Consider the following 22,302-nt stretch of genomic DNA (forward strand, 5'->3'; position numbering starts at 1 on the left):
ACGTTTCTCATACGTGCTATTTCTCATAAATCCACCAGAGGCCGCTGTGAGACATTTGTCAAATTTGGATCTACCAATGTTTAATTATTTTATTACATTCTTAACATTTGGATTAGTTTATGTAGTGCCCAAATTAAAGTAATCATTATCAACGTTACCATTGGCCAGAACTAAAATGTTATGCTCAATATTTTATTGTAAATCATATGTTTTACAACCAGAATCAGTTAAATTAGTGAATTCACTCACCAACATCAATATATTTAGAAAACATTACTGAGATTATGATGCAAACGAGTATTTATTGGCTGTTAATAAGGATCATTCATGGATTTTCATCAATATAACACTAAAAAAGGCAGTGGCTATTTATACAGAGTGCCAAAAAAGTTAGATGCACTGAGTGTAGCACATTGTATAAAAATAGAGTACATTTTACACAAAAATACTATTTAGTTTTTCTACTTGAAAATTACGTTTAACTCTTTCCATGCCATTGTTGAGATACCTCATCAATTAAGAGAAGCTTATGCGCTTGTTGAGTTGTGACATCTGGAATACTGTTTCTGGGTACAAGCCCCTACTCATTTAAACTGAGAAAATATTAGTTTATGACCACTTTTTATTCCCGTCACACATTGAATTGAAATTATTAGCCCCGTTAAGCTATTTTTTTTTCGATAGTCTACAGAATGATCGTCTACAGTGGAATGAACCGCCAACTTATCCAGCATATGTTTCACGCAGTGGATGCCCTTTCAGCTTCAACCCATCACTGGGAAAGCAATACAGTTGAAGTCAGAATTATTATCCCCCCTGAATTATTAACCTCCCCCCCTCCCCGTTTATTTTTACTGTTTAAGGGAGAGAATTTTTTTTCAGCACATTTCTAAACATAATAGTATTAATAACTCATCTCTAATAACTGATTTATTTTATCTTTGCCATTATGACAGTAAAAATTATTTAACTAGATATTTTAAAAGACACTTCTATACAGCTTAAAGTGACATTTAAAAGCTTCACAAGGTTAATTAGGTTAACTAGGCAGGTTAGGGTAATTAGGCAGGTTACTGGGTAATGAAGGACTGCGTCCGAAACCGCCTACTACTCAGTAGTTACTGCATTTGAATTTAAACATACTACTCAGTACAAAAGTACGTTCTATACAGTATGAATGTGAAAAGTATGAATGTAATTCCGACGTACTACATCAGCCTTTTTGTCATGGTCATGTGACCTACCTGCGTCAATTGATTTGCTTCTCTTCCATTCATGAATTCTCTTGCAGGGCATTATGGGATAGCGCAGCCTGCATGGGATGCGCAGTCCAGAATCTCGCCGGAAGTAGTAAGTCCGGAAGTACATCCAGGTACTGCTTGCATACTGATTTTCGAATTCTATGAATTCAGACATACTACTCGGCTCGCATACTGATTTTAGTGTACTATATAATATGGAAGTATGCAATTTTGAACGCAGCCATGGTTTGTTCTGTAGACTATCGAAAAATTATAGCTTAAAGGGCCTAATAATTTCAATTAAATGTGTGATAGGACAAAAAATGGTAATAAATTCATATTTTCTCAATATATACATATATACTGCAATTGTGATTTTTGAAAATATGGACTTCTGGTTTAGCATCCGCCATGTGAAGTCTCAAAATTGGGAGCTCTGCAATCAAATTCACATACTAAATACACAGTTACAACATACTCTACATTTTTTTTTTATCGTTGCAGCTGCTAAATTGTTTTGTGGACTATTTCTGAACCTTGCGCCTTGATGTAAAAAGTACCAAGTTAAAAAAAGACGAGCTCTAATGGGTCTGCCGAGTCGAAACAAGCATGATTGATGGTGCTGCAATATCTCTTTGGAAACCGCAATTCACCAAAGTGAAAGTATTACATCGCTTTGTGAACGTTTATTATTACCTTTTGTTGTGTATTCCCATGCAGTATGATAGAGCGCTTAGACTCTGGCAGGGAAAGAGTCATCTGCTGTTTTTTATTAAATTTACAAGCCGTTTCTGTTTCCTCCATTTTTTTTGGCACCAAATATAAATGGCAAACAAACATCATCTTGTTTCCACTATAGGGTAAGCAGTGACATCTGCTTTCGCACACAATGTAAACAGAAATGATATTTGCACAACTGACGAACTATACGAGCAGGTGAAAAAAACTAAACAAAACACACAGCTTCTGCTATTTGCACAGTATAAATAGTCACTGCCTTTAAAAGACAAAATCTAGCTACGCTCTTCAGTATTGCATTGCATTACAAAAGACTTCATATAAGAAGCAGAAGATCTACTCAAAAGGACACAGGATGGGTATTATGCAGTCAGCAAGCCTGGACATTAGGGTGCTTTATTCAGTCAAATCAGGATCATCGCCTCATAACTTGGGATGAACAGAGATGGAGGCTTTCTGGTGGGTTTCCTTCAGCCAGGAGATGAGGATTTTATTGAGCTCCGCAGGCCTGAAAAGAGAAAAGGACAAAGAGATTGGACTCGTTTGATCATGGGATAGAAGCTTTATTAAAATAATTAGTGATCATTCGTGCTGAGGGTCAGATATCTAGACATATCATTATCATTAGTGTTATCTGGATTATATTTCTACTGACTCTAAATCAGGGGTGTCAAACTCCGTTCCTGCAGAGTTTAGTTACAACCCTGCTTCAAAAACCATCAAACAATTCTTAAGGACTCAATTATTTTGATCAGGTTTAATTAGAGTTGGATCTAAACTGTGCAGAGCTGTGGCCCACCAGGAACTGAGTTTGATCTAAATGATCTAAACTTTGCTTACACTCACTCCTGGAGGAGCGATAGTCATGACTGGACAAAGTTCTTCGATTTAAGTGAAGTTTCACAAACTAATTTGATAGTATGGAGCATGTGATCTGACTGATCGGGGCTTGTCTCTCATCTGTAACCATTAGCAAGCCAATCGGATCATTCCAAATTCACTATAAATAGCCCACCTAGCCAAACTCTCTTATCTTCGGTTTTTAAAGAATCCTCCTACCACCCTATCGCCCCCCCTTTCCTCCTTTACCGGGGGAAGCTCTGGAGAACTAGCTGATCTCGGACCCCCTTACATGCTCAGACCAGTTGAGAGCCCTGGGCTCAATTATCTCAGGCCCCGTTTACACTAGTGCGTTTTAGTTTTAAAACGGCGTTGTAGAATGAAAACGATCCGCGTCCACACTCGCGTTTTACCCAGCGTCTTTGAACAGCTCTCCGTCCACACCAAAACGCTGAAAACGCACATCACGTGACCACACACACACACTCTCGGGCAAGCGCTCCAGCATTTCTACCCAGATGAGAGCTCTGCTTGTCGAACTGCTCATCAAGCATCTTCCGCTGGATCTAATCTCACTATATTTGCTGAACGTGATATTTCATTCATGTTGTTGTCTTTATCTAACGACATAGGCCAATTCCCTGACTTTGGTCATTGGAATCTATTAAGTTACTTGTTCACGGGTAACATGTTTTGGTTAAGCGCAAAGATAAGTTAATGATTAATCCAGGTACATTGACTGATCGCTCGTCTTTATTTCCTACAATGTATAAACTTATTGTATGTTATACTTTTATAATTTTCGATTATTAAAACTGATGTTCAGCAAAAGAGAGGGTATGTTTCGTATTTTCACTGAAATTGAAAGGAAACAGTTGTTATTGGCTCCGTTTTGTTATAAATATCCACACAGTGAAGATGATGCTCATATATGCAACACGACGCCTCAACATTTCTGCTGTCTGTTAAGTTGCTAATATTAAAATGAAAATAGGCAGTTCCTTAAATCATGTTTACATTTTATTGTTGAGAAAGTAAAACAACGTAGCCAAGGTGATGTGAATAAAGTTATAAAGTACACTGTTCCCTTTGAAGATTTACCCGTGTCCTCGGTATGTTTTCCATATCAAACTGAGAAGGGGGAGACTGCAGCCTTGATCAAACTTGTGAAGTCTGAACTTACATAAAGAGTATGCGAGACTGAACTGTGTGTGGGCTACTTAATATTGAGGAAAAGCCCCAATCAGATAGGCAAACATTTGCAGCCCCGCCTCCGTTTTCAGATGTCTCCGTCTTTCCCCATCCACACTGAGACGGAGCAGCAGCGTTTTAGAATGAAAACAGCCTCTCCAGCGTTTTCAAAAAGCTCCGTTTTCGGCGCTCGAGAACTCCGGCGTAGTGTGGACGGATGGCATGACCGTGGCAAAACTTATGCGTTTTCAAACTAAAACGCACTAGTGTAAACAGGGCCTCAGAGTCTAGGGTCCTCTCCCATGACAGCATGCCAAACCTGCTAATATTATCAAGAAATATCCAAGTGTGAACTCTTGAATTGTAATTTAAAGGGCCATGAAACCCCCCTGTCTCAGCAGAGTGTTTTCACACCTCTAGTTTAAAAAAAGTCAGGAAAGTGGGTGCGTCCAGCTCTGTTTAGGTGGGAGTGTCAAGTGAGTTTCCGTTTGGGCACGCACACAGACACAGGGGAGAAAGACAGTGACTGTGTTTACATGGACATCAGCAATTAAATGATTTGCCAAATTATTAATTTGAGGTCTTTAACTGCAGTTAGGCACTTTCACTTTCATTCAGGAACATTTCATGCATGCCCGCTTTGACAAACAAGATATTGAATGCGAGGATGAACTGCTGGAAGAGTGTTGTTTTAATGGAATGTTTGATAGCGCATGCCCTATGGGAGAAAAAAAAAAACCTCTGCATTTATCTGTAACAGTAGTTAGCATCAGAAAGCCGTGTGTGTACAGACTATCCTCTCAAAAAAAAAAGGTAATAGATTGATTGCATTGTTTACATGTTTACACTCAGAGAGCAGCATTTACAGAGGATCTTACAGTCTATAATATTGTAGTGATATTAACGTACTATAACTACTACTACTAACTAAATCATTTTGACTAAGGTCTGTCTTTAAACACTGAAAGCGTACTGCTGACGAACTAACTTTTCCATCTGAATAAACAAACAAAGACCACTGATCACACATTTTCCAAATCTGTAGAGACAGGACAAGCAACACGAATGGGAGCCGTGCCTTTTCTAAAAGGAGACGAGTAGCAAATCTTTACCATTTCCAGATGTGAAAAGCTCTCAGGTAAAAATGTTCCTTACAAACATATTTTGCACTGTCGCGTGCACTGTAGTCCACATGTTGCGCTGTCATAGCACGAAATGAAAACAAAACCTTCATTGCAGCACATTCATAAACACAACACTGACGATCCGTGTCTCCAAACAATTCTTGTTCTTTTACTTGTTTTGGCAACACGACGTGTCTTCGAAGCTATCATGCATATTATTGAAGTTGCACCGCATACACAATAGAGTGTGCTGATTGGTTTAAATCAAGTCTATCTCATGAATTAATGCTGCACACTCAAACGCGTCACATTGTACAGACAGCCAGTCTCCACGCTGGAATACACACAAGGAATTAATTGGCGTGACGCAGCTTTAAAAATTTGTTTTAAACCGGAAGAACGAATTTGCTCGCAATAACGTAAAAACAACCGGTTAGCTTAATATACGTGTTCTAATAGTGTTTTTAGCAGAATGGGACATATATAATATAACATGCGTAGGGTTGTAACAATATACCGGTATGACGGTCTACCACGATTTGAACGTGCATGATTATCATACCATGAACAATTGCATATCAACGGTTTTAACTCTTAAAGACCGAGACAGCCGCCCGCGGCTAAAAATAAGTATTGCTCTTAAATGTTTAATAACTTTTGATCCGCTGATCCGATTCATACAATTCAAAGATTGGCATAAAGAAGAGAATCTCAGCTTTCCAGTGCTGTATCACATTTGTCACATGATTTGACAAAGAAACGCTCGTCACTGCATTGCAGACAACCATATTCAAATCCATATCCACAGACAACCATATCCATGCTGGCACATAAAACCTAAGGATGTTCCATATTGAATCTAGTTTCGTTATGTAACTATTTATAGTATAGTAAATATTTATATCTATTTTTTTACTGAGGATTTGCACCATGTTTATTTGGACTTTATTTGGACTTTGACACATTATTTATTATTTTCTTATTTTTTTATTTGTTCATTGTACAAGTGGACACATTCTCTCACCTCAGCGGTCAAGATTAAGTCCTGAAAATCTCAACATGCTTACATTTCTTCATCACAACCTAGACTGAAAAACAACGCTTTAAATACATGTTTACAGCCATAAACTTGGTATTGCACTTTTGGTCTCCCATTTATCCTGCTTATAAGGAAGGACAGTTTAAGTTTATTTTTGTCTAATCTTAAAAGACCCTGCTTGTTTATTCCTTCTAATTTAATTTATTAAAATGGGAGATTTTTCAGTTTATTTTTATAAAAGACTTCTATAGTTCTATTAAAATGGTTCTTTCAAAAGTTTGTTGAAATAAAACCTTTGTTCAGTCAGAAAACGTGTTCTTATTCTTTTCAGGGTCTTTGCTATGAGAATTACTATTTAATACCGTATACCGCGAAACCGTCAAACCATGGTATTGTTTTAGACGATTATCATACCGTAAAAAATTCATACAGTTACAACCCTAAACATGCGTTTTGGTGTTTGGTGTTTCGCGACCCTTTAAGAACTTTTCAAGCACTATACAGGTGACAATTTACTACTTTATTTGGATTTTACAGGAAAAATCTGGGGGTATATTTGCCCAAAGCCCAACAGGTTTCAGCTTAGTCCCTTTATTTATCAGTGGTCACCACAGCGGAATGAACTGTCGACTATTCCAGCATATGTTTTACAAAGCGGATGCCCTTCCAGCCGCAACCTAGTACTAGGAAACACACTCTACACTCTCACTCTCACGCACTCATACACTACGGTCAATTTAGTTCACTCAATTCACTTATAGCGCATGTGTTTAGACTGGGAAAAACCGGAGCACCCGGAGAAAACCCACACCAACACGAGAAGAACATGCAAATTCCACACAGAAACTGTCCCAGCTAAGGCCTTCTTTCTGTGAGTGATAGTGCTTACGACTGAGCCACCGTGCCACCACCATAATTATCAATATGTATTTAGTGGTGGGCCGTTATCTGCGTTAATGCGAGAGTCTTATCGGGCAATTAAAAAAAAATTTATCACCGTTAATCTATTCTCAAAGTTGGGTTGGGAGCTAGGTCTATTCTACGCAAGCTATGGTGACTTTCACCTTGATAGTTTGGCGCAGATGTGTAAATGGCCAAAGTGCACTGTAGGTGGCGAGAATGAGTCTTCGAACCTGTGTGTATTCCTACTCTGAAATTACCACATCAAACGTGACGTGCAAACATGGATGCAGTTCACTAGAGTGAATCTTATTAATGTTAGCTCCACATATAACTATCAGGAATGTGAAGTGCTTTCATGTAAGAGTTTCCAGTCATTTTCGGGTGACTTTAACTGCAGTTTGGCTATTTCACATTCACTCATGAACATTTCATTCATGCCCCTGTGACAAACTGGGGTATTAGACGCAAACAATGAGTAAGGACTGGTGAGAGTGTTATGGAATTTAATAACACACGCTTCATGAAAAGAAAAAACTTCCTCATTTCGTGATGTGTGTGTGTGTGTACGTGTTTTTGTGACATATCAGGACACAAATCTGTATGATGACATGGGTATGACACATGTATTACAAAAAGGAGGTGAAATATGAGGACATTGGTGACGTCCTCATTTCTCAAAATGCTTATAAATCCTACAGGGTGAGTTTAATCAAAGAGTAAAGCTGCACACAGTCTCCTGTGATGGTTGGGTTTAGGGGTGGGGTGGGGTGAGGGAAATATAATATACGGTTTGGACAGTATAAAATGAATGGAAACCTATGTAATGTCCCCACTTTTCACAAAAACAAACATGTGTGTGTATGTGTGTGTGTGTGTTTGTGCATGTGTGTGTGGGTTCCTTTACTGACAGCCACGTGTGTGGATTTTGTCGGAAAATATGGCGAAAAGTCCTACATGACGGCAATAGTTTGATCACAGTGTTTACTACAATAATGCCGCTAATATCTGAATACTCCACATGTCTTAATTCCATATCTCTTTAGTTCAGTTATGACTTTAGTCAGATTAAGGTGTCAAAAAATATATATATAATAAAAATCGGTGTTTTGAGCTTATGTAGGCCTACAGCTCAGAATTCATGTTTACCTGAATTAACAGTGAGTAAACACAAGTACATCTTACTGAACATCATTTATTTTCATCACCAATTATCATAGTAGAACAGTTTCTCCAGCAGTTTATTATGCATTTTGGAAACTGGAGATGAGCCTCTGGTCTGATGCGCCACCTGGCTTGAGAAACCCGTTCTCAAAGACTTACTTTAGGTCATTATTTGCGTAGCATACATATTCTGAATGCCTTCACAGAATTCAAATCAGCCATTTTAATCTACAGGGTGGGCATTTATATGGATACACCTTAATAAACTTATTGGGAATTTCACAGGATAAACAATAGTGTGCTTGGTTTTAAACGTAACTTTATTATTTCATGAGTTATTTACAAGCCCCCTCACATATACTAATGTGCCACAAACAGGACGCTAATATCACCAACTATTCACATTTTATTAAGGTGCATCCATATAAATGACCCACCCTGCAGAGTAATTCCAAGATTACAGTGAGATTGATCTAGATTAATAAAAGTAATCTATGCCCACCTATAATATTTAGTAAGATCAACTATTATGAAAGCAACACAAATAATATTGTTCATGCACTTTATCCAAGATCTAAGCACTTTCCAAACCCTGAAAACATTAGATGTAGTAACTTATTAGGCTAGTAGTGTTTGTAATTGGTTTGTAATGTCACCAATTGTGACCTAAACAAAAGCGTTACCATAAATAAAAAGTTTTCATCAAGTTAAAGTTTGTATAACTTAAAAAAATAAAGTTGATGAAGTTCTGATTAACTCAATAAAAGTGATTAAAGTAACAACGTATGTTTTGATCACCGTTTTTTTTTTTAAATAATCTTGTAAAACATGTATTATTCATAGTTCATTAATTTATTTTCCTTCGGCTTAGTCCTTATTTATCAGGGGTTGCCACAGTGGAATGAACCGCCAACTCGTTCGTTCATTTTCTTTTCGGCTTAGTCCCTTTATTAATCTGGGGTCGCCACAGTGGAATGAACCGCCAACTACTCCAGCATAAAGTATGTATAAGCAGCGGATGCCCTTCCAGCCGCAACCCAGTACCAGGAAACACCCATACACACTCTTTCACACAAACACTTATACTCGACAGCCAATTGACCTATAACGCATGTGTTTGGAATGTGGGGGAAACCGGAACACCCAGAGGAAACCCACACCAACATGGAGGGAACATGCAAACTCCACACAGAAATGCCAACTGACCCAGCCGGGACTCCAACCAGTGACCTTCTTGCTGTGAGGCAACAGTGCTAAGCACAGAGCCACCATGCCACCTTTAATCATTGTTCAACAATAACTAATGCATTATTAAAATCCAATGTTGAGCTATGATTAATAAATGCTATACAATATTATTCATACTTAGTTAATGTTAGTAAATACACTAACTAATGGACCATTAATCTAAAGTGTAACTCAAAATGTTATCAAAACCAGCTTGATAGGAGAGAGAGTGGAAAAAATATTAAATAAAATCTCAGTGACCCCATGTGTAAGTTCAGAGACGCATAAAAACACTAAACGCTGTCATCGTCTGGTGAGGTCACGGGGTCACATCACGTTTCCAGCTCTGAAAATAAGGGAAGCCGGCTTGAGAATGTCAGCGTTCATCTATTGATTGCTGAAGTTCAGTGGAGGGTGGAGAGGGTGATGGAGGTGAGTGGGTCAAGAGACGTTAAAATAATTTACAGCAGAAGGGGTCGGGAGATCGAGCCCTCAGGTCAGAGTGGAGAGGACGGTTAAATCACGCTCTGCCTGATAGCAGATGGCTAATCAGAGGCGCATTAACCCACAACCACCATAAATACATGAGCATTTCATTTGATTCCTTTCAGAAAAAAAGGCAGATAATTGTTTTCTTTGCATTTTTGGTGGCGCCAGAGACACATCAGATGGTTTTAGTTTTCACTTCTGCTACGTATATCTCACAACATCTGCCCACAGCTCAGCATCTTTCACACTTTCAGAGACTCGCAGGACACTTTTCAGCCTTTTAGCAACACCACGCGACATTTTTAGTAAAGGGGCTTCACAAAAAACTCATTTGCAGATAGACTGTTGTTTTATATGGTGCTTCCTGAGAAAGCAGATCAAATATTTATATATCCAACGCATAAATTCTTCTACTGAAGCGTCTGATTATATGGTGAGGAAATGTTTGTGACATTACGAGAGATTCGACAAGTTGCTATAGACCTTTTTCATGGCTGCTGCATGGAGGGCGCCATAGCGACCAGCGTCTTCCGGTAGAATGCTAAAAACTTCCGTTTACAGCGTGTACAACTGGTAATTTGCGCTCCGAAAATGGGTTTCAATAACGTTTTTAATGGATAACAGAGTGTTTTTGTGACACACAACTTAGAAATATGTCTGTTAAAGCCGTTATAATCTGTCACATGTGGTTCAAGCGCGTCAGAAATACGAGAAAGACGTTCTCCTAGTTCACATGTTTGCCGTCAGAAACAGTGTGTGTACCCGGCCTGTTAGCTGTTAGCTCAGCGGTTCTTAAACACAAACACACACACACACACAGAGAGAGAGAGAGAGAGAGAGAGAGAGAGAGAGAGAGAGAGAGAGCGCAAACCAGAGTACTGGCATGAAACTTAACAGGTATGAAAGTCGTGCAATTTACAAAAACGACCAATAAAAGTCTGTTATTGATACTCTGCTGGCTGATTTGCTGTTCATTCTAATCGCGAGCCGTTTGTGTTTTATTTCGTGTGTTGTTTTTACCACGGTTTGTGTTTTTCTGTCATTTTGAAACGACACTAGCCTATATTTTCACTTTGTCACTGTTATTAAATCAGTGTGTCAGTGGCACAGTACAGGCTACGTGTGTGTGTCAAACATTTTGGTGAACTACATTTGTTTGGGCTGGTTATATATTTGAAATAAAGAGAAAATGTTGACTTTAGCGATGACGAGGCTTCATTTAAACTGCAGAAGATGCCGTCTGACAACGAGGGGAAAACGCCTCACAGCAGCTGTTTTCCATCCTATTAGATCGCATTTCTTTAAATGATCAGTCCAGGAGATGGTGCTGATGGACAACAGTATTAGTTCAAAGAGGATAAAAGCAGGTAAAATAGATTAAAACTATCGTTTCAAAGCTGTCCAAATGTGACTGTTTACACGCATCAGCTGCCGACCGGAAGTTCTTCGCATTCTCTTTGCGCACACACGCAAAGCATAATGGGTAATTTTGCGTTCCACGAAAAATGTCTATAAGGAGAGACACTACAGACTAAAATGCTTTATTTTATGCACCAGTAAATTAAGATTTTAAGTTTTTTGGTTGTTGTGGTGTTTTTATTTTCTGTCTAGCGGAAAGAAAACATCCAAAATAGACTCTATTTTAACGGTCTAGACGCAAAGTCTGAAGCACATGGTGCAAAAGCATTAAAGTCGTGTCTGAATCCACTTTGTGAAGTTTATTTATAAACTAATTTCGAGAGGATCACGTGCTTATGATTGCTTGCGGTTGGTCCAGCATTTTCCAATTTATGATTCACTATAAATACCCTAAGTTTCATATAACAGCCATCTTTATTTTGAAGAATCCCCCCTTCCACCCCAACTCCTCCTCCTTTCCTAGATGAGTGGCACGGTGGCCCAGTGGTTAGCACTGTTGCCTCACAGCAAGAACGTCTCTGGTTCTAGTCATAACCAAGCCAGCCGTCGTTTCTGTGCAGAGTTTACTCGTGCTCCCCGTACTCACGAGGGTTTCCCCCGGGTTCCCCGGTTTTCTCCCACCGTCCAAATACATGCAGCTTAAGTTAATTGACTAATCCAAATCTGCACCATAGACATGCTCCTAGTAAGTAGTTATCTCTTAAGAGCATTCACCATCCCCAACAGCTGGTTTCCCCAACAGTCTAAATACATGCGCAAGGGGAATTGAATAAGCTAAATTGGCCGTAGTGTATGACTGTGAGTGTGAATGAGTGTGTATGGGTGTTTCACAGTACTTTGTTGCGGTCTGAAAGGCATCCGCTGTGTAAAACATATGCTGAAATAGTTGGTGGTTCATACTGCTGTGGTAACCTTTGAAATAGAGACTAAGCTGAAGAAAAATGAATAATTAAATGAATGAATGAATTAATGAATGAATGAATATGCCTGATTACACAAAACTTTTTTTTATTTTTTTTTTATTAAAATTGGTTTTGAAATGTTTTAAAAATCCTTCTGTCTTTTCACAGTATGTTCTCTGTACACACTAAAAAATGCTGGGTTGTTGTAACTCAAAGTTGGGTCAAATATGGTCAAACCCAATGTTGGGTTAATTGTTTTCAGTTTGATCTACATCACAGTTTTTAACCGGTTTATCAATATTTGACCCAGCGTTAAAACAACTAGCAACCCAGCATTTTCACTATAAAAACCATTGACCGTAGTCTGCTTTTTAAATTATTATTATGATTTCATCCAATGTTAAATTTTTTTTAGAAATGTATGCAATTCATGAAGCATGTTTAATTAAATAATACTTCATTTGCATATACAAACAAAAAACTTGTAAAGCAAAAACGATTGCCAAAGCAATCAATCAACCTGTAAAGTCCAGTAATAACTGCTGTGTTAGTTCATTTTTTACTGTGTTCACCTGCAGTGTGTTAAATCACACCAGATCTGAGGAGTGTTTTTCTCTATATGGAGGTTTAACCTTGAGATGAGCCGGATCTTTCCGCCAGCGTCCTGTTACTGTTATTTATGTGATTGACTGATGCTGTAAAATCACTAAACCTGCCCTGACCCTGAATCTCATCTATCCTTCATTGAAAAACTGAGTGTAACCTGTGCTTCACTTTTTCACATTAGTGCTTAAAACAAAAAAGCTTAAAGCAGACTCTGAAAAGCTTGTGGGTGACAGTGAACCACAGTCTGAAGGAAATCATCATCTGTGCTGTTGCTTTGACTGTGTTGACACAAACATTCTGAACCAGCTATTAACACTGAAATTTGTAGCTGATCTACATCTGATTTGAACATGACACACAAGACAAAAACTAATCTGGATCATATTAAATCTCAATAAAAAAAAGGATATATATGTATAAAATAAAATAAATTGTATGAAAAATGTACTTATAAATAAATAAATAATAGAATAAATAAATACAAATAAAAAAAATTAATTTGAAAAAATGTCATCTTCATGATTTTAATAAGAGACACAAGACAAAAACATATCAGGATCATATTTCATTCAAATAAAAAAAAAATATGTGTAAAATTAAAAAATAAAATAAAAATGTATGTAAGAAAAAAATATATAATTAATATAATAATAATAATAATAAATAAAATATGAATAATAATAATAATAAAAAGATAAAAAAACTAAACACACACACACACATTTATATATATATATATATATATATATATATATATATATATACATATATATATATATATATATATATATATATATATATATATATATATATATATATATATATATATATATATATATATATATATATAAATTTTTTGGGATAGTCTAGAGAACAAACCATTATACAATAACTTGCCGTATAACCTAACCAGCCCAGTTAATCTAATTAACCTAATCAAGCCTTTAAATGTCACTTTAAGCTGAATAGAAGTGTCTTGAAAAATGTCTAGTCAAATATGATTTACTAGATATAATCATGGCATCATGGTGGTATCACAAATCACAATTCTACCCCTCAGCCCTTCCCCTAACCCCGACTCTTCGTTAAGCGCGTTCACGCCAATGGGTAATGGTGTCCCAATTCTCTTTAGCTGGAAGGCGTAGGGCTAAGGGGAAGGGGTGGGTACCCCTTCAAATGAAGATTTTTCAGGACCACACTTGAAACCAAGGGGTAAGAAAATTTCCCAGAATACACTAGCCACAACGGCAGAATCACTGCACCCGGAAGGTAAGAAGTATTTTTTGTCATTATTACCATTTTTTACAACAAACAAGAACATGTTTAAATATATTCATAGCCGTGTTCATGTTTTACCATCAGGCTTTAAAAAAATGCTAAAATAAAAATCACTAAACTTCGTGATCTATAATCCAAAATCATAACTCCTGTACAGCAACCCTACAACATTCTGACAAGCAATCACACTCGAATACCCTGTCAGAAAAGTCTAGTGGCTGGGAATGAGCTTTACTGTTAATGTTAATGCTATTTTGTTAATGTTGTTTTTGGTGTGTTTACATAGATGAATACAGAGAAAGTTATATCTTATTTAATATTTTATATTAGGAAAAAATATTAAATAAAAATAAATAAAAGAGGAAAAATCACGAGAATCAAAAATATATAAAATTCTGTCGTTTTTTGCAATATTTCACATGCATTTTTAATCGTATTTTCTTTCTATAACTAGGAATGTTCAGTAACTAAATGATTAATTATTTATTTATTTATTATTAATAAATCTGTTTAGTTCAAAATTTCAAAGTTGAAAATGTTTTTATTCAGATATTTTTTTTTCACAATTATGACTTTTTAATCTCTTTAATATGACTTAGTAATTTATAAAATGAGCACAATAAACATTTAATTTACAGGATCTGTTTCTAGAACGACGAACAAATAAATGTAAATGTAAATTGCAAGCATGCATCATTAATCATAAAGTGACTTGTAGGCCATTTCACGGCCGGCACATGAGAATACAATCTAGCATAACATAACCTGACATCACATTAACCCATTTTATCCCATCAGTGATTAAACTTCTCATTTAACTATGAGTGAACTCCAGTGCTAAAGGTCAGACAGTCCGTCAATTATTTTTTTAGTGTCCAATTTCCTGTAAAAGCCAGTATCGCTGATACCTTGCTGACATTTAAGCAGCATGTAATTTTAGAGGTGTTCAGACATGAAACCTGTCACTATATGAGCTTAATGTCAACACTTCTGAAATGAGACTAATGTCTTATATTTAATTGTCCTCATTGTAAATATAAATACCTTAAAATATCTTTGAAATGTCTAATGTCTTTGTACATGCGCTTCTGGTGATGTAATAATCAGGGCTTTACATTAACACCCGCCAAATGCGGGTAGATTTCAGCGGTGGCAGGTAAGACAGGCACTCTCACTAGCCACTTTGGCTGGTTGAAAAAAAATTCCCGGATAATAATTCTTAAAAGCAGGGTTCAACAATAAGGATGGTCCAATATGCATGCAAAATTGAGAAGCAACACGACTGACAAAAGTAATTGCGTTCACGCCAACAATAGAAAGCAGGTGAATACCGAATGAGAGGATGATCCAGGGGCGTAGATTTAGGGTGGACGGTGGGGACGTGTCTAACATAAATTTTAACATAATAATAATAATCCAACTTTTGGTCTTTCAAACCACCTGACCCCCCTTGGCTACACGCATGACTATTTAATTTAACTTAATAAATTGTAAGAAGAGAGGATAACTCAATGATACATTTTAATAGCAGTTAAATAATAAATAGCAATATATAAAATATATAATTAATATATATATATATATATATATATATATATATATATATATATATATATATATATATATATATATATATAAATAACAATATTCATTCTTGGCGGGGATGACTCGTCCCCAGTCCCCACCAATGTCAAGCGCAAACCTACGCCCTTGGGATGATCACTCGCGCGCACGGGTGAAGTGATGCGCGCGACTGTTAAAAAGTGCATGTACGCACGCTCCCGTTTACTGGCGCGAAACAACCGTGCATAGAGAACGCAACAATTATTTTAGTTAATATGGTTTAATTATCAGTTTTTCACAATAACATTGCTTTAATAGGATATTAACTTCCCATTTATGTGTAGTAACTGGTGATCTGGGACCCTTAACCAGGACAGATTCCTTATTTTAGATACATGACAATAGTTCTTTTTTAAATAAAAAAAAAAAAGAAAATTTAAGAAAAAAAAAATTTATTAAAAAGTGCATGTTTGCCGCTTTATTTAGCATGTTTAAACGCATTAAAAATTTGGGGTTAAGAAATAATTATTCATTCATTTTTGGTGTGGTCAAAGATAAATTTGGTAAATCCTTTATGTTGAGCCCAGAAAAGTCATGTAAAATGAAAACTAATAGCAATGCAACCTGTTTGCTCATGCACACTGAGCAAACTCACATACACGACACACAAAAATTGAAATGAATGAGGCATGTGGACAGAACACAAAATCAAAATCAAGTGATTTTAGCATGTCAAAGTCAAATTTATGCATATATAATATATTTTTCCAACAACAAAAGTGTGGCTAGTGGTGAGTGGCTAGTAATGTTGGAAATCTACTAGCCACAGTGGCTGGTGATTGTCAAGCCCTGGCAATAATTAATTTATAATAGAAATTAATTCAGTTTAATGTAAAAACCTGCATTTTACAAAGATATTTCAAGACTTTTTTTTTTAATTTCTTAAATAAAAGACATCAAACAAAACATCTATAATTTATATCATCTAATTTGATATAACATATGATTTTTATAACCTGTTTTTAACCTGTTTATAACCTGTTTTTATTCTTAATTAAAATAACACCGTGTAGCAAAATGATCACTTTATTTTATTCAAAATGATAATAATAATTTTGGGATGAAATATATCCACGGTATATAATTTAACATTGCGTAAGTAATATCCCATAACTCAAGATATTTACTACTGATATACAGTTGAAGTCAAAATGACTCGCCCCCTGTGAATTTGGTTTTCTTTTTCAAATATTTCCCAAATGATGTTTAACAGAGCAAGGACATTTTCACAGTATTTCCTATAATATTTTTTCTTCTGGAGAAAATTTTATTTGCTTTATTTTGGCTAGAGTTAAAGCAGTTTTTAATTTTTTAAAAGCATTTTAAGGTAAATATTATAAGCCTCTTTAAGCTATATATTATTTTCAATTGTATTCAGAACAAACCATCGTTATACAATAACTTGCCTAACTACCCTAACCTGCCTAGTTAACCTAATTAACCTAGTTAAGCCTTTAAATGTCACTTTAAGCTGTATAGAAGTGTCTTGAAAAATATCTAGTCAAATATTATTTACTGTCATCATGACAAAGATAAAATAAATCAGTTATTAGAAATGAGTTATTAAAACTATTATGTTAGGAAATGTGCTGAAAAAATCTGCTCTCCGTTAAACAGAAATTGGGGGAAAAACTACAGGGAGGCTAATAATGCAGACTTAACTGTGAGTCCTTTCTAAATGGAAATACAGGACAAGAAATCCACAGCACAGCCTCACCTCTCCATTTGAGTCCAGTGTCCGCACTCCTCAATGTGGCCTCTGCTGAGGTTTGGGATCTGTAGACAGAAAACATCAGCTTAACATAGCAGTAGATGGTTATAACATGTAAGGTCATTTCCAAACTAAGCAGGTTGGTCAAACATGACAAAAAGTGACCAACTGAAACTAATGTGAAAACGTTAGATCACAAAATCTTTTGTTCTTCTGTGAAATTTCCAACACAGGCTCATTGTGGATACGTACCCCGGTCTAAAATTTCTGGCAAACCAAATATGTACCTAGGACTATGTCTGGCTGCATTTTGTGAGAGAAACAAACGTTATGGGGTGGTATTACACAGCTGACAGCTTCTGTTTATTTTTGCACTACTAGCTGACCTCCACATAGAAAGCTTTTCCAGTGTTACCATTTTGCCCAGTAGCTCACTGCACACGCCAATGGACTTGGGATACAGAGTAGTGTGGACCTTGCGGGGTCCCAACGGGGTTTGAGTCAGACGAAGAGCGGTTCCAGAAACCAGGGGTCTGTTCTTCATACGTGGATTGACGTATTTGACACGATCCAGGATTGTTTAGTTCTTCAAAACTCATCTGAGAGTTGTTGTCATAGCAACAGTTCTGGTAGCTCAAACCTGCTAGGGAGCAGGCTCATTTCATATAAACAGAATTAGATTGGGTCAGTTAGAGCAAAGATAATACTGAAAGTATGTACCAAATGCTGATATTTTCTTACAGTAGTTATATAAACTTGGGAAAATAGTGTGTAGAGAGAGAGAGAGAGAGAGAGAGAGAGAGAGAGAGAGAGAGAGAGAGAGAGAGAGAGAACATATACATAATGAATACTCTTGAGGCATGAAAGTGTAAAGCCTGCAACTTTTGTCTGTCATATTTAACAAACTGTTTACTGCTAATTGTGTGTAATTTTGCTCCCATGGATAACTGAATATTAATTAGATGATGTCATTATGCTGCTGTGCTGTTAGCCAATCATCGGTTGCAGATCATGATTATGAGGATTGATAGATCTGTCCTTCACAACACAAGCAGCGATCTCAGATCCGTTCATCCAGACGTTTTAATCTGATTTGTGAACTTTACTTTATCCTGAATTACAAGATCCAGGATCTGCCAAATCACCTTAGATCATTTAAGCGAGGTATGAAGAACAGACCCCAGGTAAAGCAAAAACAAAAAACTAAATAACAGACTGAAGTGTGTTAATATCTGAAAACATGGTAAAAATCACACAGCTGTGATGGCTTTTTTTTTTTTTTTAGATTGCTTTTGAAAACACTATCGGTTGGGTTTAGGGAAGGGGGTGGGTGAGATAGTCGGAAGTGTATATTGCGCCCTCTGGTGGATTTACGCAAGAAGAGGATGTGCAAATGGCATGAGTGTGACAAATTTAAGATTATCAAAAAGTGTCACAACTGCGTCTGGTTGATTTGCAAAAACACAGGAAGGGCAACAATCGACGCACAGCTTTAAAGAAAGTGAATGCAGACATGTTTATGTTAAATTCAGCGTGCTTTCACGATTATAAATATATATATCAGAAAAATGCAATACTTAATGATAGGATGATAGTGGGATAGAATGGCAAAATACGGGATAATTTCAGCAAATATTATAACGAGATAACGCAAAACATCTTTGCGAGGGAACGCAAAAACTTTAAAAAAATATATGTTTTACTATCACTCTGCTTTTTTTCTCCCACCCAGTTTTTTTCCTTCCTATTTTTTCCACACCATCACATCCCTTCTAGGTCTCCGTAGAAACCCACCCTAAAGTATTAACAAACTAACATGTAATTCACAGCTTGCCATATACTTAAAATACTGTGAGTCTAAACCCGCGAGCCACTCAGAGAACTAATTAAAGGCTGTAGGTTGTAAGTTTGTTGATTTTAGCATGATGTAAATGCAGCAGGGCGACGCGGTGGTGCAGTAGGTAGTGCTATTGCCTCACAACAAGAAGGTCACTGGTTCGAGCCTCGGCTGGGTCAGTTGGGGTATCTGTGGAGTTTGCATGTTCTCCCCGCGTTTGCGTGGGTTTCCTCCGGGCGCTCCGGTTTCCCCCACAGTCCAAACACATGCAGTACAGGTGAATTGGGTAAGCTAAATTGTCTGTAGTGTATGTATGTGTGAATGTGTGTGTATGGATGTTTCCCAGTGATGGCTTGTGGCTGAAAGGGCATCTGCTGCGTAAAACATATGCTGGATAAGTTGGCGGTTCATTCCGCTGTGGCGACCACTGATTAATAAAGGGACTACGCCGAAAAAGAAAATGAATGAATGCAGCATCAAAAGGGATAGTTCACACAAAAATTAAAAATTGCGCACTATTTTCTCTCCCATCCTGTGGTTCTAAACCTTTAGTTTCTTTCTTCTGTTAAAAACAAAATAAGATATTTTGAAGAAAGCTGAAAACCTGTAACCATGGATATCCATAGTAGGAAAGAACAAATACTATGGAAGTCAATGGTTACAGGTATTTCAGCATTCTTCAAACTATCTTCCTTTGTGTTCAACAGAAGAAAGAAACTCATAAAGGTTTGAAACAAGTAACGGGTGAGTAAATAATCACTGATATTTTTATTTTTGGGCGAACTATTTCTTTGACATAATAAAAGAACAGAGATTTCACTCACCAGATTCTCCATCCCTGTGGCAAACGCTGGCAGCAGAACAGGGTCTTTTCCAGCCGTCACCATTAAAGCAGGCATCAGGATCTGTGCAAATACAGCGGTTTAACTGATATTTACTTACAGAATCGCACATGACAATTATAAGAAACTGAATGAAATAAACAACACAGTGATATGGTGCTTTTTTAGTTTTAATATAGAGTAATATAAATATAAATGAGGATAAAACAGAGGTCATTGTCTTCAGTCCTACTGAAAACATTCAGGCCTCTTGCCTTAGATTTGGGCTGCTTATCTGCCTTCAGCACGCCCCGTGTCCGCAATCTGGGTGTCATCTTTGATGAGTCATTAAAACTCGACAAGCAGATCAGTTCGGTTATTGGCTCCAGTTTTTAATCAACTACGTCTGCTGTCTAAAGTTAAACACTTTTTAAATCCCACCACTCTAGAGATGGCTGTCCACGCTTTTATCACATCACGATTAGACTACTGCAATGCACTTTACTGTGGCATGTCAAAATCCCAGGTTTCTCGCCTTCAGCTGGTCCAAAACGCTGCTGCTAAATTTTTATGTAATTGCAGAAAGTATGACCACATTACCCCTCTTCTAAGAGACCTTCATTGGCTGCCTGTGAAATTCAGAATTTTAAAGTGCTTTCACTGGTTTATAAATCAATCCATAATCTAGCCCCATTCTATCTCGCTGAGCTGCTTCATTCTTACACTCCTGTGAGATCTCTTAGGTCGAGTGAGCAGAATCTTCTGTCAGTTCCACAATCTAGGCTAAAACGTAGAGGGGACAGAGCTTTCTCTGTGGCGGGTCCTCGGTTGTGGAACACCTTGCCCCTTGAGATCAGAATGGCTCCATCATTATCCACTTTTAAATCACCTCTTAAAACCTACCTTTTTGGCTTGGCTTTTTAAGATTATTTTAATAGTTCATTCCACCGCTAATTTTTGACATCTTTACAGACGTTTCGCTGGCTTGCTTTATTTCGTGTTTATATATAATCTTTTTATTTTTTATCTTGTCTTATGTACAGCACTTTGGTCTGCTTTTAAGTGAAGTTTATGTATAAACAAATTTCGAGAGGATCACGTGCTTATGATTGCTAGCAGCTGACCCGCATTATCTAATTCACTACGATCCAATCAGATGACTCCTAAACTACTATAAATACCCTGGGGTTTATTCCATTGCTATCTTCGTTCTGAAGAGTCCCCCCTTCCTCCCCTACTCCTCCTTCTTAGATGGGTGACACGGTGGCCCAGTACCTAGCACTGTCGCCTCACAGCAAGAATGTCTCTGGTTCCTGGCTTTACCAAAACTAGCAGACATTTCTGTGTGGAGTTTGCACTTCTCCCCGTGCTCACGTGGGTTTCCCCCGGGTTCCCCGGTTTCCTCCCACCGCCTAAAAACTTGCAATTAAGTCAATTGAACAATCCAAATTGTCAACATAGACACGCTTCTAGTTAGTAATTAATTTCAAGAGCATTCACTTGCTACAGCAGGGGAGTTCTCGAGATCTACCTGAGCTCAAACTCCCCTCCCGCCTTACAACGGGAGGGAGCCCTGGGCTCGAGGATCTCATGAGCTCAGAGGGCTCTCTCCCGGGACAGCATGCCAAACAAGCTTTTATAATTAATCATCAGCTAAGTGTGAACTCTTGAAATGTGCTTTATAAATAAATGAACTTGAACTAATATGGTGACATGGTCTACAATATGGTCTACAGTGGCGCAGTAGGTAGTGCTGTCGCCTCACAGAAAGAAGGTCGCTGGGTCAGTTGGCGTTTCTGAGTTCATGTTCATGTGCATGTTCTCCCTGCGTTCGCGTAGGTTTCCTCCGGGTGCTCCGGTTTCCCCCACAGTCCAAAGACATGTGGTACAGGAGAATTAGGTAGGCTAAATTGTCCGTAGTGTATGAGTGTGTGTTTGAATGTTTGTGTGGGTGTTTCCCAGAGATGGGTTGCGGCTGGAAGGGCATCCGCTGCGTAAAAATGTGTTGGATAAGTTAGCGGTTCATTCTGCTGTGGTGACCCCGGATTAATAAAGGGACTAAGCCGACAAGAAAATGAATGAATGAATGATAGTAATATACAGTCAGTGCTCAGCATAAATTAGTACACCTCCTTTTGAAACTTAATATTTG

The 22,302-nt window shown here is 37.4% G+C and overlaps 1 protein-coding gene and 1 long non-coding RNA gene across 3 annotated transcripts in view; one reads left to right on the plus strand and one right to left on the minus strand.

Moving 5' to 3' along the window:
* Positions 1-282: 282 nt before the first annotated feature.
* Positions 283-22,302, minus strand: part of ephx2 (epoxide hydrolase 2, cytoplasmic) — a 63,624-nt gene continuing 41,604 nt past the window's right edge. Inside the window, exons 18-21 of one of the 2 annotated variants that reach the window (XR_015512539.1) lie at positions 20,154-20,234; positions 17,499-17,557; positions 1,171-2,487; positions 283-816 (exon numbers count right to left, since the gene is read on the minus strand). Coding sequence is in view for 1 of the 2 variants with exons in the window: in NM_001008642.1 (NP_001008642.1) it covers positions 2,403-2,487; positions 17,499-17,557; positions 20,154-20,234 (225 nt within the window). In the remaining variant the exon portion in view is untranslated. 2 annotated transcript variants of the gene reach the window in all.
* On the plus strand, positions 6,131-11,154 carry LOC147839897 (uncharacterized). The gene is made up of 2 exons (XR_015513056.1): positions 6,131-8,472; positions 8,682-11,154. It is a non-coding gene; the product is annotated as an uncharacterized LOC147839897 (long non-coding RNA).

This window comes from Danio rerio, chromosome 17, assembly GCF_052040795.2.
Source record: "Danio rerio strain M-AB ecotype USA chromosome 17, GRCz13ab, whole genome shotgun sequence".
NCBI classification, from domain to species: domain Eukaryota; kingdom Metazoa; phylum Chordata; class Actinopteri; order Cypriniformes; family Danionidae; genus Danio; species Danio rerio.